At 45.4% G+C, this 12,548-nt stretch overlaps 1 protein-coding gene across 2 annotated transcripts in view; it reads right to left on the reverse strand.

Moving 5' to 3' along the window:
- Positions 1-4,831: 4,831 nt before the first annotated feature.
- Nipsnap2 (nipsnap homolog 2) overlaps positions 4,832-12,548 on the reverse strand; it is a 29,643-nt gene continuing 21,926 nt past the window's right edge. Inside the window, exons 8-10 of one of the 2 annotated variants that reach the window (XM_075977924.1) lie at positions 11,012-11,106; positions 8,919-9,002; positions 4,832-6,052 (exon numbers count right to left, since the gene is read on the reverse strand). In XM_075977924.1, coding sequence (XP_075834039.1) covers positions 5,988-6,052; positions 8,919-9,002; positions 11,012-11,106 — 244 coding nt within the window. In that variant the 3' untranslated portion in view covers positions 4,832-5,987. The remainder of the gene's footprint in view (positions 6,053-8,918; positions 9,003-11,011; positions 11,107-12,548) is intronic. The other variant, XM_075977930.1, reaches the window with a different exon arrangement.

A 12,548-nucleotide genomic window follows, 5' to 3' on the forward strand; every position in this document is an offset into this window, starting at 1 on the left:
CTCTTTCAAAAGTTGTCTTCTAACCTCTACATGTGTTTTGTGGCATGTGTGAACCACACATGTACATGAGCATGCAGGCACAGACACCGAGTTCTTTTCCACAGATGACTTGGGAAGAAAGTTCCCACTACCAAGAGGGGGACAATGCTTTAAAGGATGAGATTGCTTACCCTCCTTGCTTATTGTCGGAGGGGAAGGACATGGGTTCAGAGGACACAGGTGGTAGCGACCACTGGATCATTAAATAGGGAAGACTATAGATCATACAGATATTGGGTTTTAGTGTGTATGTGAGAAAATGGTGCTGGGGATAGAGGCTAGGGATTTGCACATTTGAGGTAAGTACTCTTTCTACCCCAAGTTTTTTTTTTTTTAATTTATTTGTAATGATAGGGTCTTACCCAGCTCAGCTCTGTGCATGAGGATGACCTTGAACTCCTGCTCACCTTGCCCCCACCTCCCAAGTGCTGGGGTCCTAGGTGTACACCATCATGTCTGGGTTATTCAGTGCTGAGGACCGAATAGCAAGGCTTCACGCATGCTAGGCAAGCCTTCTACCCCAGCCCGAGCCTCTATTGCCCAATGTTTGATTAGTGTAAAGTATATGAAACATTTATAACTTAGCAGTCGGGCAGTGGTAGTGTACACATTAATGCCAGCACTCAGGAGGCAGAGGCAGGAGGATCTCTGTGAGTTAGAGGCCTGCTCTACAGAGTGAGTTTCAGGATAGCCAAAGCTACACAGAGAAACCCAGTCTTGAAACAACAACAACAAAAACAAGCAAAAAGAAGCTGAGGCAGGAAGACCATAATTTCCAGGCCAGCCTGGGCTATAGAGAGACCCTGGCTCAAAAACAAACAATAAACAAATAACGAAAAACAAGCCTTTAATCCCAGCACCAGGAGGAAGAGGCAGGCAGATCTCTGGGTTTGTGGCCAGCCTGGTCTACAGAGCAAGTTCCAAGACAGCCAGGACTACACACAGAGAAGCCCTGTCTTGAAAAATCAAAGGAAAAAAAATCCTGAAAACCAAAACAAAGCAAAAACCTTAGGTTTTGGAGGAAAGGCACGGAGGAGTGTGTTGGCAGAGCTCACATGGGCTCCCAAACAACAAGGCTGTTGTCCCATAGTTGTAAATGCTTCCTGGCAGCTTTCCTAGATGTCGCTTTGTGGCTTTGCACTTTTCATCAGAGCAAAATGGGCAGGACCAGGCTTGCTGGGACTCAGCAGAGCGCTGCTACAAAATGTCTTAGTTCTCATGACCACCTAGGGCACACAAGCCCAAACAGAGGAGGAGGAGGCGGCCAACCCCGAGTTGGTTAGGAGAGCTTGCTTCAACAGGATGGCAGCCTGCACAGGTGCAACGCCAAATTGGCCCCGGAGGAATCTGATAAGGGTGCGGATTGAGATTCTGATAGAGAACAGCTTACAATGCTACCAGCGGTTCTGTGGGCCATAGGCCACTGGCTCTGAGCTCACTACCCACGGTACTACAATCTCCTCTTTGTTGTGTCAGGGGGGTGAATATGAATGAGGCAAGAGCTGTAATGACCTCTTTCATGGTTTTCTAATTGTAGACTGGGTGGAAACAGTCGGGGGTCCTCTCAGAGGCCACATCTATGGGTACAGTGGGGTGGGGGTTCCCTGAGTGGTAGCTCCTGCTTGGGAGTGCCATTTTTTCAATCTATAAAAACTGCTTCTATAACCAGAGGAAGTTAAGGAATTGAAGCTCGTCCTGGTAGGAAGTTGAAGCAATACAAGCCTTTATAGCTGGCTATAGTGGCATACACTTGTAATCCTAGCACTCTGGGGTCTGAGGCCGGAGAACGGATTTCACAGCATGATTCTGTATCCAAGAAACGAAGCAAGCGGGCAACAGTGGTGCCTGCCTGTGACCCCAGCAAAGCAGGATGATCAGGGCATTAAGGCCCACCCTGGGTACAGAGAGAGATTGAAGCCAGCCTGCCTGATCTGCAGGAGACCCTGTCTCGAAACAACTGGGCAGTGAGATTGCTCAGTGGGAAAAGGTGCTTCCCAGGCAACCTGGGTTCGAACCCCAGAATCCACATAAAGGTGGAGAGAAGACACTTCACAAGACTGTCTTCTGATCTCCCCCCACCCCATAGCGCGCGCGCGCACACACACACACACACACACACACACACGAGCACATGTGAGTAAAATTAATAATAAACTTTTGGGAGTGCTAGAGAGAATTTAGGTAAGAGTAGTTACTGCTCTTGAAGATGATCTGGTTCCTAGGATCCACACAGGGTGTGGCTTACCCCTATAAGTCCAGTTCCAGGAGATCCACTACTCTCTTCTGGCCCGCGGGCACCTGCATATACCTACACTTAGGCACATCTACACACACACATAAAATATTAAAAAGGAAGAAAGGGCCCGGTGGTAGTGGTGAACACTCCTTTAATCCCAGCACTTGGGAGGCAGAGGCAGGTAGATCTCTGAGTTCGAGGCCCAGACTGGTCTTAAAAAGTTCCAGAATAGCCAGGGCTACACAGAAAAGCAAAAACCAAAACAAAACAAAACGAGGAAAGGGTGGTGAGGACCAGTGTGATGGCTGGACTTGTAAAGGCTCTTGCTGTCAATCCTGAGGACAACCTGAGTTTGATTCCTAGGACCCAATGGTGGAAGGAGAGAACAGAGTCCACATACACACACCCACAAAATATAATTAAGAAGAAAAGGGGGCCACAGAGATAGCTCGGTGGGTAAAGGCTCTTGCTGACAAGCCTGACACCCTGAGTTTGAGTCCCAGGACCCACATGATAGGAGAGAACAGACTCTTGCAAGGTTTCCTCTGGTGTCATGCATGTCGCGGCACGTGCACTCGTAGACAGGCTCACACAGGGTGAAGAGCTGGAGGAGCGCAGTTGGCAGAGTGCTTGCCTAGCTTGCAGGAGGCCCCAGGGGTCCGTCCCCAGCGCCACAGATCACCAGGTGTGTTTGCACAGGCCCGTCTTCCTGGCACTGTTTGTCACAGAGTCAGAGCCTTAGGGAGCGAGATTTCCTGGGCTGTATTAACATTGCTAATGCTGGAGCCAGTGTTAATAAGTAGTAGGCCAGGGTGGAAGGGCCTAGTTTAGGCCAATTGTTAACCTTAGTAATGCATTAGATACAGAATGCTGTGGAAATGGCCCCAGCTCTGGACGTGACCTGGTGATCTATCTGTTGAAGACAGCAGTTCTGGTACTGCTGACCTCAGGCTTGGAGGAACTGCATGAGGAGAGACGGGGAAAAGACTTTTGGAGGTTGTGGACAGGACTCGTGACTGTGGACAGGTCACTCGCTTGTCCAGATGAAATTGACCATTAATTAAGATTCTGAGGGCTGCCAGGCGGTGGTGGTGCTTGGCTTTAATCCCAGCACTTGGGAATCAGAGGCAGGCGGATCTCTGTGAGTTTGAGGCCAGCCTGGTCTACAGAGTGTAGCCGGGGCTACACAGAGAAACCCTGTCTGGGATAGGGGGGACCCAAACTATGAATAAACAAACAAAAAAGATCCTGAGGGCTGTAGAGGCGAAAACAAAAACAAAGAAACAAAACAAAACAAAAACCACCCTATCCTATCTCCACCACCACTAAGGTGGCTCCTTGAATCTCTGGACCCTCACTCTCTGCTGCTGCTTTGGGGGTCTCTTTCCCTTTCACGGAGAGATACTTGCCTGTACAGATCCACTAGAATAGTTTATCCAGAGAATGAGTCGGACTGGAACAGGACAGGAGGCATGTCACGCTTGTTTGATTTTGCCTTTTTCTTTTGGAGACAGGGTTTCACGGAGCTCAAGATGGCCTCAAACTATTAAGTAGCTGAGGATGACCTTATATTCCTGGTCCTCCTCCTGCCTTCACCTCACACGTGCTGGGATTAGAGCGCCTACCACTGTACCCATATATGGATATGTATGGTGCTGGGGACTGACTGAACCTAGTAGAGCTTGTGCGTGAACATTCTATCAAGTGAGCTGCATCCTCAGCCCTGGCCCTTTTTCTTTTCTCTTTCTTTCTTTTCTTTCTCTCTCTCTCTCTCTCTCTCTCTCTCTCTCTCTCTCTCTCTCTCTCTCTCCTTCCTTCCTTCCTTCCTTCTTTCTTTTTTTTTGTTCGAGACAGGGTTTCTCTGTGTTGCTTTGGAGCCTGTCCTGGAACTAGCTCTTGTTAGGCCAGGCTGGCCTTGAACTCACAGAGATCCACCTGCCTCTGCCTCCCGAGTGCTGGGATCACCACCGCCTGGCTTGGAATTCACTTTTAGACCATGCTGGCCTCAAACTAACAGAGATTGGCCTACTTCTGCCTCCCAAGTGCTGGTATCAAAGACATGTACCACCACTGCCCGGTTTCTTCATTTTCTTTTGTTTTTTGAGACAGGGTTTCTCTGGAGCTTTGGAGCCTGTCCTGGAACTCGCTCTGTAGACCAGGCTGCCCTTACAGAGATCCACCTGCCTCTTCTTCCCAAGTGCTGGGATTAAAGGCATGTGTTTTTTTTTTTAATGGTGTGGCGACTAATGTATACAATCCCTGCACCTGGGAAAGGAAAGACTGGAGGATTCTGAAGGCTCTGGGACAACATGGGCTATAGAGTGAGACTCTGTGGGGAGGGGGGGGGAAAGAGAGCCGGGCTGTGACAGTGTACACCTTTAACCCCAGCACTCGGGAGGCAGAAGCAGGAGGATTTCTGTGAGTTCAAGACCAACCTGGTCAATCAGTGAGTTCCAGGAAGGTTAGTGTTATTACACACAGAAACCCTGTCTTGAAAAAAACAAAACAATGACAACAAAAACAAACCCAAAAAGGTTTCAATCATGCAAAATGTGAAAATTAAAGAGGATTTTATTTACTTTTATATGTTCTTAGAGAAAACCATTCACATGTAAAAATTAGGCATCTGATAGGAGTTTTAGTCATACTTTATTTTATACATATCAATTTGTAGGGCAGACATAATTCTTCAGTTCAATGGGACTTCCACATGATTACAGTCACAGAATTGGCACACTATATTAAAAAACAAAACCAAACGGAGACAGACAGAATATGAAGCTTTATGCCAACTGAGACCCAGCGTGCCCTGCCCTTCATACATGATCTTGGAAGTGTCTGCTGTGAGCTTACCAAAATAGAACCAGAGGTCAGAGGTCACAAAGGGTGGTTTACAAAATAAAACCTCTTTTCCAAGAGCTACTTGTTTCATAGAAAAATATTACAAATAAAATTAGAGCTATTTGAGGTGTTTACTCCCAAATCGCATGTGGTGCACTGGTTTGTGCCAAGCCCTTCGGACACAGTGCCTGGTGGAGCCTGCATTTCTGGCATTTCTGGTCAGGTACACCGTGACCACCCGCACGGCTCAGCCTGCTGACTGGCCAAGAGTCACAAAATCAGAACATTTTCAGCCATTGGGTACACTCATAATTTGTTCAAAACAAAATAAAAAAACTGCTTGGGAAACACGATGTAATTTGTATTTCTTCCTGAAGGAAGGAAATTTGTAGAAATCTGTAAACATAAAACAGATTTTTGAAAATAGAAAGCAACAGCTAATTATTTTTCAGAGCTGGAATTTTCCTCAGAGATGATTTGAATTTGAATTTTGGTTTTAGAGACAGGGTCTCACCATGCAAGCCCAGGGGTCCAAGCTGGTCTGAAACTTTCTATGTAGCCCAGATTGACCTAGGACTTACTGTAGTTTTCCTGCCTCGGCTCCCTGAATGCCAAGCTACCACCCCCGGCTATCATATTTTCCTGAGGGACTGGAGGCTTAAGTAACATTTGGTAAGCAGAGATGTGGCAGGTTGATGCTGCACGTAGTCCAACCCCGATTTCCCTTCGTGATTACGCAAATCTTAAAGAAAAGAGATTTATAAGCTATGTACAGCAGTTTACACCTCGGTTTCTTTTTCACTTGATGAACGGCTGAAATGAATTCATGACATATATTCGTCACGGAGATCCGTGTAGGCACATGGAAGCTTCACTGGAGGGGCGAGGTCTTGAGCGGGATCATGATTCTGGACTCCATTTCCTGAATGAGAGGGACTGGAAACAAGAAGGAGGTTACTTGGCTGACTTTCTAAACGCACTGGGGTAAAGACACATGACCAAGGCGCATGCTCAGACCACAGACATATGCTGTTAGAAGGCAGGGGAGCGCTAGAAAAGAGACTGGTTACCAGGGCCGAAATCTGTGACAGCCCCGACTAGGATGTTAGCGAAACTGAAAGAGGACTGGAGAGCGCGGCTTGATGGGAAAGTCTCGGTTGTGAAAAACAGCGCTTTCTCAAAAGGTTCTTTAAACTAAAACAAACAAAAATTCAAATCATACTGGATCGAGATGTAGCCCATAGAAAGGAAAAGTGATATGGCTCAGTGGGTGACAGCACCTGTCACCAAGCCTGAAGACCTGCGTTGAATCCATGAAGCCACCATGGCGGAAGACAGACCTGACTCCCACAAACGGCCCATAGACACATGTGTTAAGTGTGCTGTGGTGGCCCACCCCCTGTGGAACAACAGCGCTCATGGAAATCAATGCAAAAGAAAATTTTTTTCCCCATTTAAAAATTTTGTAAAAACCACTTCTGTGGACTAAGACTCATTCTGGGAACCGGTAAATCTAAGTGGAAATTACAAACAGGCGTGGTGATCCACACCTGTAATCCTAGCATGCGGGAGGCTCAGGCAGGAGGACTCCCTCAAGTTTGTCGCCAAGTTTAAAACAGAGAGAGAGTGTACCGAAACAACAGAATAAAACACAAAATTACAGGATTTTGTTTCTTTTGTGACTGGTGTCCACTCCCTATGTAGCCAAGAAAGACCTTTAGCTGGGACCCTCCTACCTGCACTTCCTGGCATAGTTCTGGCCCAATTGTGTGTGTGTGTTTTGTTTTTATGTGGGTTTCTTTTTTTTTTGAGACAGGGTTTCTCTGTAGCTTTTGGAGTCTGTCCTGGAACTAGCTCTTGTAGACCAGGTTGGCCTCGAACTCACTGAGATCTGCCTGCCTGTTGACTGATATTTTTTTTTTAACTAAAACAAGCTATTTTTTGGATTGCTATCTTATTTTCTTACTCAGAATGCAGCTTAAATAGCCATCGAATTTAACTTTATGCTGATCTCTATGAATTTGAGGTCAGCCTGGTCTACATAGAAAGTTCCAGGACAACCAGATCTACACAGTGAGACCCGGTCTGGCAAAACAACCAACTAAAAAAAAAATTAACTTTATAATTTCTCTTGAATTTTAGTGCTGTGGATCAAACCCAGGGTTGAGCCATATCCCCAACCCCAAAGTTATTATCATTGTCACTATTATTATTGCTGCTGTTACTCTGTAGCCCAGTTCGTTTTGGGGCATTCTTTTTTTAAAAAAAAATATTTATTTTTTTATTATGAATACAATATTCTGTTTGTGTGTATGCTAGCAGACCAGAAGAGGGCACCAGGCCCCATTACAGATGGTTGTAAGCCACCATGTGGTTGCTGGGAATTGAACTCCGGACCTTTGGAAGAGCAGGCAATGCTCTTAACCTCTGAGCCATCTCTCCAGCCCCCCTTGGGGCATTCTTTTAACCTTAGCTTTTTAAATGTGTTTGCCACCATACCTATTTGCAAATATATTCTTTTTAATTGATGTATTAATTATTTTGGGGACGTGATAGCTTTAATGAAAAGAATTTAGAAAAAAATTGTAACGTTTAGAGAACAAATTAACTAAAAAAATATTTTTAAAAAATTAAGCTAGGCCGAGTGGTGGTGGCGCACAACTTTAATCCCAGCACTCGAGAGGCAGAGGCAGGCGGATCTTGTGAGTTCGAGACCAGCCTGGTCTACAAGAGCTAGTTCCAGGACAGGCTCCAAAACCACAGAGAAACCCTGTCTCGAAAAAACAAACAAACAAAAAAAATAATTAAGCTAGTTCAGCATGGTGGTGCAAGCCTTTGATCCCAGCACTTGGGAAGCAGAGGCAGATGGATCTCTGTCTGTGAGTTCGAAGCCAGCCCGTTCTATATAGTGAGTTCCAGGACAGCAAGGGAATAAAATAATTGAATAAAAAAATTAAGCTACCCACAAGTCTCAAAACTCTACTAGGAGGGCTGGAGAGATGGCTCAGTGGTTAAGAGCACTGCCTGCTCTTCTAAAGGTCCTGAGTTCAATTCCCAGCAACCACATGGTGGCTCACAACCATCTATAATGAGGTCTGGTGCCCTCTTCTGGCTTGTAGACATACATGCAGACAGAATACTGTATACATAATAAATAAAAAAATAAAAAAAAAGAAGAGACTCAAAACCTGCTTTCATTGTCAGAATATCAGAAGCCCGACCTCTGACATATGGCCCCAGTGCACTGGAAGTTAAAAAAGAAAAAAGAAAAACAAAACCTCTACTAGGCAATATAACAGTTGAAACAATCAATGTTCTTATTTTGTCTGTCTTCTGCTTTAAAAATAATTTTATTTATTAATTATATGCATAGAGGTGTTTTATCTGCATGCATGACTATATGTGTTGTGCCCACGGAGGCCAGAAAAAGGCATTGGACTCCCTAGACCAGGAGTTCCAGGCAGCCGAGAGCCACCGTGAGGTTCTGGGAATTAGACCCAGGTCCTTTGGGAGAGCAGCCAGTGCCCGTCTCCTGGGCCATCTCCAGCCCCTTCTCTGGCTTTTTTCAGACAGGGTCTAACTGTAGCCTAGGCTGGCCCAACACTTTCAATGCATTTACTTCCCAGAGAGCTGGGATTAGTCATGAGGCACCGTCCTGGGTTACAGAATCAGGGTTGTTAATCTGAAACAAAGCCAAGTTAGTATTGAAAGAGAAAAGAACATCCTGTTAACCTTCCCGTCACATCGCATTTCTAACAATAAGACTCGAAGCGGGAGATGTCAGGGGTCTCTGGCAGCTTACCCGTGTAGTACACCAGCTCCTCCCAGCCATGCTTGTGCCACGCGGCGTTCCGTATGTCCTCCCTGGTCTGGAGATCTTTATAAGCTTAAACACAGGGAAAAGACCCGATCAGACAACACCCACATTCTAGGAGTACAGTCATTCAGGTGGCTGTCCTGCTTTCTGACGCTGTTTTGGTCACCCAGTAACTGACTTGGGGAAGAGCGGGCATGAACTGAGAGAAACCATGGCCGGCCCTCTGGGAGCGGTGAAGCTGCCTGCTCTCATGGTTTCAGTAACCACATGCTATCTCTACAAGGCAAGGAAGCTTCTTCAATAACACAGCAGCCCATTTATGACTGAGAACCTTCAGATTGGAAAAACCTTAGACTCACACTTCTCCTGCCTTTTTCTCCCAAGTGCTGGGATTACAGGCATTACAACATGATCAGGGTAGAACGTGTGTTTTTATTTTGATTTTTTTTAAAAATTAATTTTTTATCTTAGGTATATGTGTTTGCCTGCATGTATGTATGTATGCATGTGTATCTGTGCATGTCATGGAGGCCAAAGGAGAGCCACAGATCCTCTGGAACTGGAGTTACAGGTGACTGTGAGTCACTGTGGGTGCTGGGAAACAGACTGGGTCCTCTGTGAGATCGGCCAGGGCTGTTAACCAGTCAATCACTTCACCAGCAGTAGAACACACCTTTTGTTGTTAATGATTTATTATTTATTTATTTATGCACATCAGTGTTTTGCCTGCATGAATGTCTGTGTGAGGATGTCAGATCTCCTGAAACTGGAGTTACTGACAGTTGTGAGCAGCCACATGGGTGCTGGCAACTGAACCCGGGTCCTCTGGAAGAATAGGCAACACTCTTAACTGCCGAGCCAACTCTCCAGGCCTGTTGCTGCTTTTTATATTTCTTCGTAAACTCTGATTTGAACATTTGAAAACGCAGATGCATTGTGGAGCCAAATCTCAGCTCACCAGATGACGCACTGTCCGGGACAAGGCTGCTGGTGGACGCTAGGAAGAGGGAGGGTCACTGCTATAATGTATTGTTAGTGCAGCCTTTCCGTTTCTACATAAGCTCCACTGAGCAGAAGAGCCCGGCTGTAGCAGGGGTTTCTGGGAGTGATGATGGAAGCGCAGGGATGAAGTTATCTTTTTTGCCTCAATGTAACCACTGAGGCTTAGCTTCCTATCCGTGATGCTACTATGTAACCAGTCTGCACTATTTGTGGGGATCTTTTTTTCTGATGAAGATTGAACACAGGGCCTTGCACATGTCCTACTACCCAGCCATAGCCTTTTTTATTTTTAATTTACTTTTAAATGTTTATTTACTTATTAGTTATGTATATAATATTCTGTGTGTATGCCTGCAGGCCAGAAGAGGGCACCAGATCCCATTACAGACAGTTGTGAGCCACCATGTGGTTGCTGGGAATTGAACTCAGGACCTTTGGAAGAGCAGGCAATGCTCTTAACCCCTGAGCCATCTCTCCAGCCCCTATTTTTAATTTATTTATGTGTAGGTATATATGTTTATGTCATAAGCTGGAGGTACTGAACTCGGGTTCTCTGGAAAAATAGTGAATTTCTAATTGCTGTGCCATCTTTCCAAACCCTGACTGCTGTGATTTTCCCAGTTTTAATTTTTACTTACGTACATGCATGCAATAAAATACAATTCTATCCATCCTCCCACTCCCCCTACCGATGTTTAGTAACCTCCCCAACAGCCTCTTTTGCTTGCTTTTGTTTTTGACCGTGGCTTGTTTTGTAGTTCAAGGCTGGAATCTTCCATGCAGCCCTTGCTGGTAGTGAATTCTCAGTTCTCCTACCTTGGCTTCCTGAGTGCTGGGATTACAGCCATGTGCCAACATATCTGGCTTGGGTCCAACCTGTGGCCAGGGACCCACTGATCTCGTGCTGCTGGCCTCTTTTGTTCCAGTTAGCCCAGTAGTCACCATCCACCTGTGTTGCTTGCGGCTGCTATTGTGTTTAAGGTTACTGAGTCTAGACTAACCCCACTGTTTATTACGTCATTAGTAATGAAGTCTTCAATTCCAGTAAGTCTCAAAAGAAGGAAAAGTACACATACCCCAAAGATGATGCACCATATATAGCTGCCCAATTTGAGAGAAGAATCCCCCAACTGCCTCATTATTGTCCTGTCTAAAGCGGATGGCACGGGCCCTATGAGAGAAAAGCAGTGTTCCGATAGTTAAGGAGAGTCGGGAGGCGCCTGGGGATGCTGATGCACACCTGCAATCCCAGCACTTGGAAGGCAGAGATGAAGGAAGGCAGGAGGATCTGCAGTAAGTTAGAGACCAGCCTGGGCTACACAGTGAGTCCAGGCTAGCCCATGTTATATAGTGATACCCTTCCTTCACGAAGATTCAGACTGTATTTCTTCAACTCAGGGCCAGCTATTGGGAATGAAGACTGTTTTCTTTTAACGCATACCAAAGTATTATATACAATCAAGTTTTTATTTTTATTTTTGTGTGAAGTTAGGATCTCATTCTATACTCCAGGCTAGCTCAGAATATTCTATGTAGGCCAGGTGACCTCAAACTCGTGATTTTCTTTGCTCAGCCTCCTAAGGAAGCTATTTTTATAAGAAGTAGATAATATTTAACTATGACTTTTCAAAACAAAACCAGCAATATGAAGATATGTGGTTGCACTTCTGCTTACTCCTCAATTTAAATATAAACTTCTGATTCTTGAAATAAATGGGAGGGGAAGAGACCTGCGAACTTACAAGGAACTGCTTCACGGTTGTGAACTTGGCAGCCCACAATAACTTCTTTCTTCATGAGATGTGCCCACTGGGGCGATGGTGGCACTAACACTAGTGGGGAAATCAACTATGTTCGGTTGGATTTGAGGCCTTGTCCATGAGATGGACCCATACCAGACACTGCTAACGAGGCCCAGCACCGAGAACAGACACATCACATGCCCTGGGGATACCTGCGGTGACCATGCTGCTAATATTCACTGCAGTAAAGTGACTCCTAACAATGTCATCAGGGCTTTGCTTGGCAACGGCAGCTAACACAGAGACCCACAACTGGTCAACATGCAGGCGAATCTCCGTGAATTCTAGGCCAGCCTGGTCTGCAGAGCTAGTTCCAGGACAGCAGGGTTATACAAAGAAACTCTGCTTTGAAAAAACAAAACAAAACAAAAAAAAACCCGAAACAATAAAAATTTGATTAAAAACAATCATTAAAAAAAAAACAACCAAAGCCTTCCAAAACCAATCACCAAACACAAAACCCCTCTTCGTTTTCAAGATTTAATAGTGCAAAAAAGCATGGTTTTTGGTTTTTTGTTTGTTTGTTTTTTTAAACTTAAACATCATCTTCTCTTGGGACCAGGCACTCTGTCTTCACATTTAGTGAGATCACCTGAAATCTTGAAAATGTTTAAAATGAATTTTTCCCAAACCAATTTTCTATCATCCGGATAGAAATGAAGGCAGGGGTTTCAAATGACACAGACACCCCATCCCACAGGAGAGCAAAGCTGGGGTCTACCAAGGGCGTCCTCGCCATGGTTTACCCAGCAAATCTGTATTAATACTTCCGTGCTCTGGCCTGGCTTCGGGCACATGAAGGGCTTAGCAC

Source organism: Microtus pennsylvanicus, chromosome 1 (assembly GCF_037038515.1).
Source record: "Microtus pennsylvanicus isolate mMicPen1 chromosome 1, mMicPen1.hap1, whole genome shotgun sequence".
NCBI lineage: Eukaryota > Metazoa > Chordata > Mammalia > Rodentia > Cricetidae > Microtus > Microtus pennsylvanicus.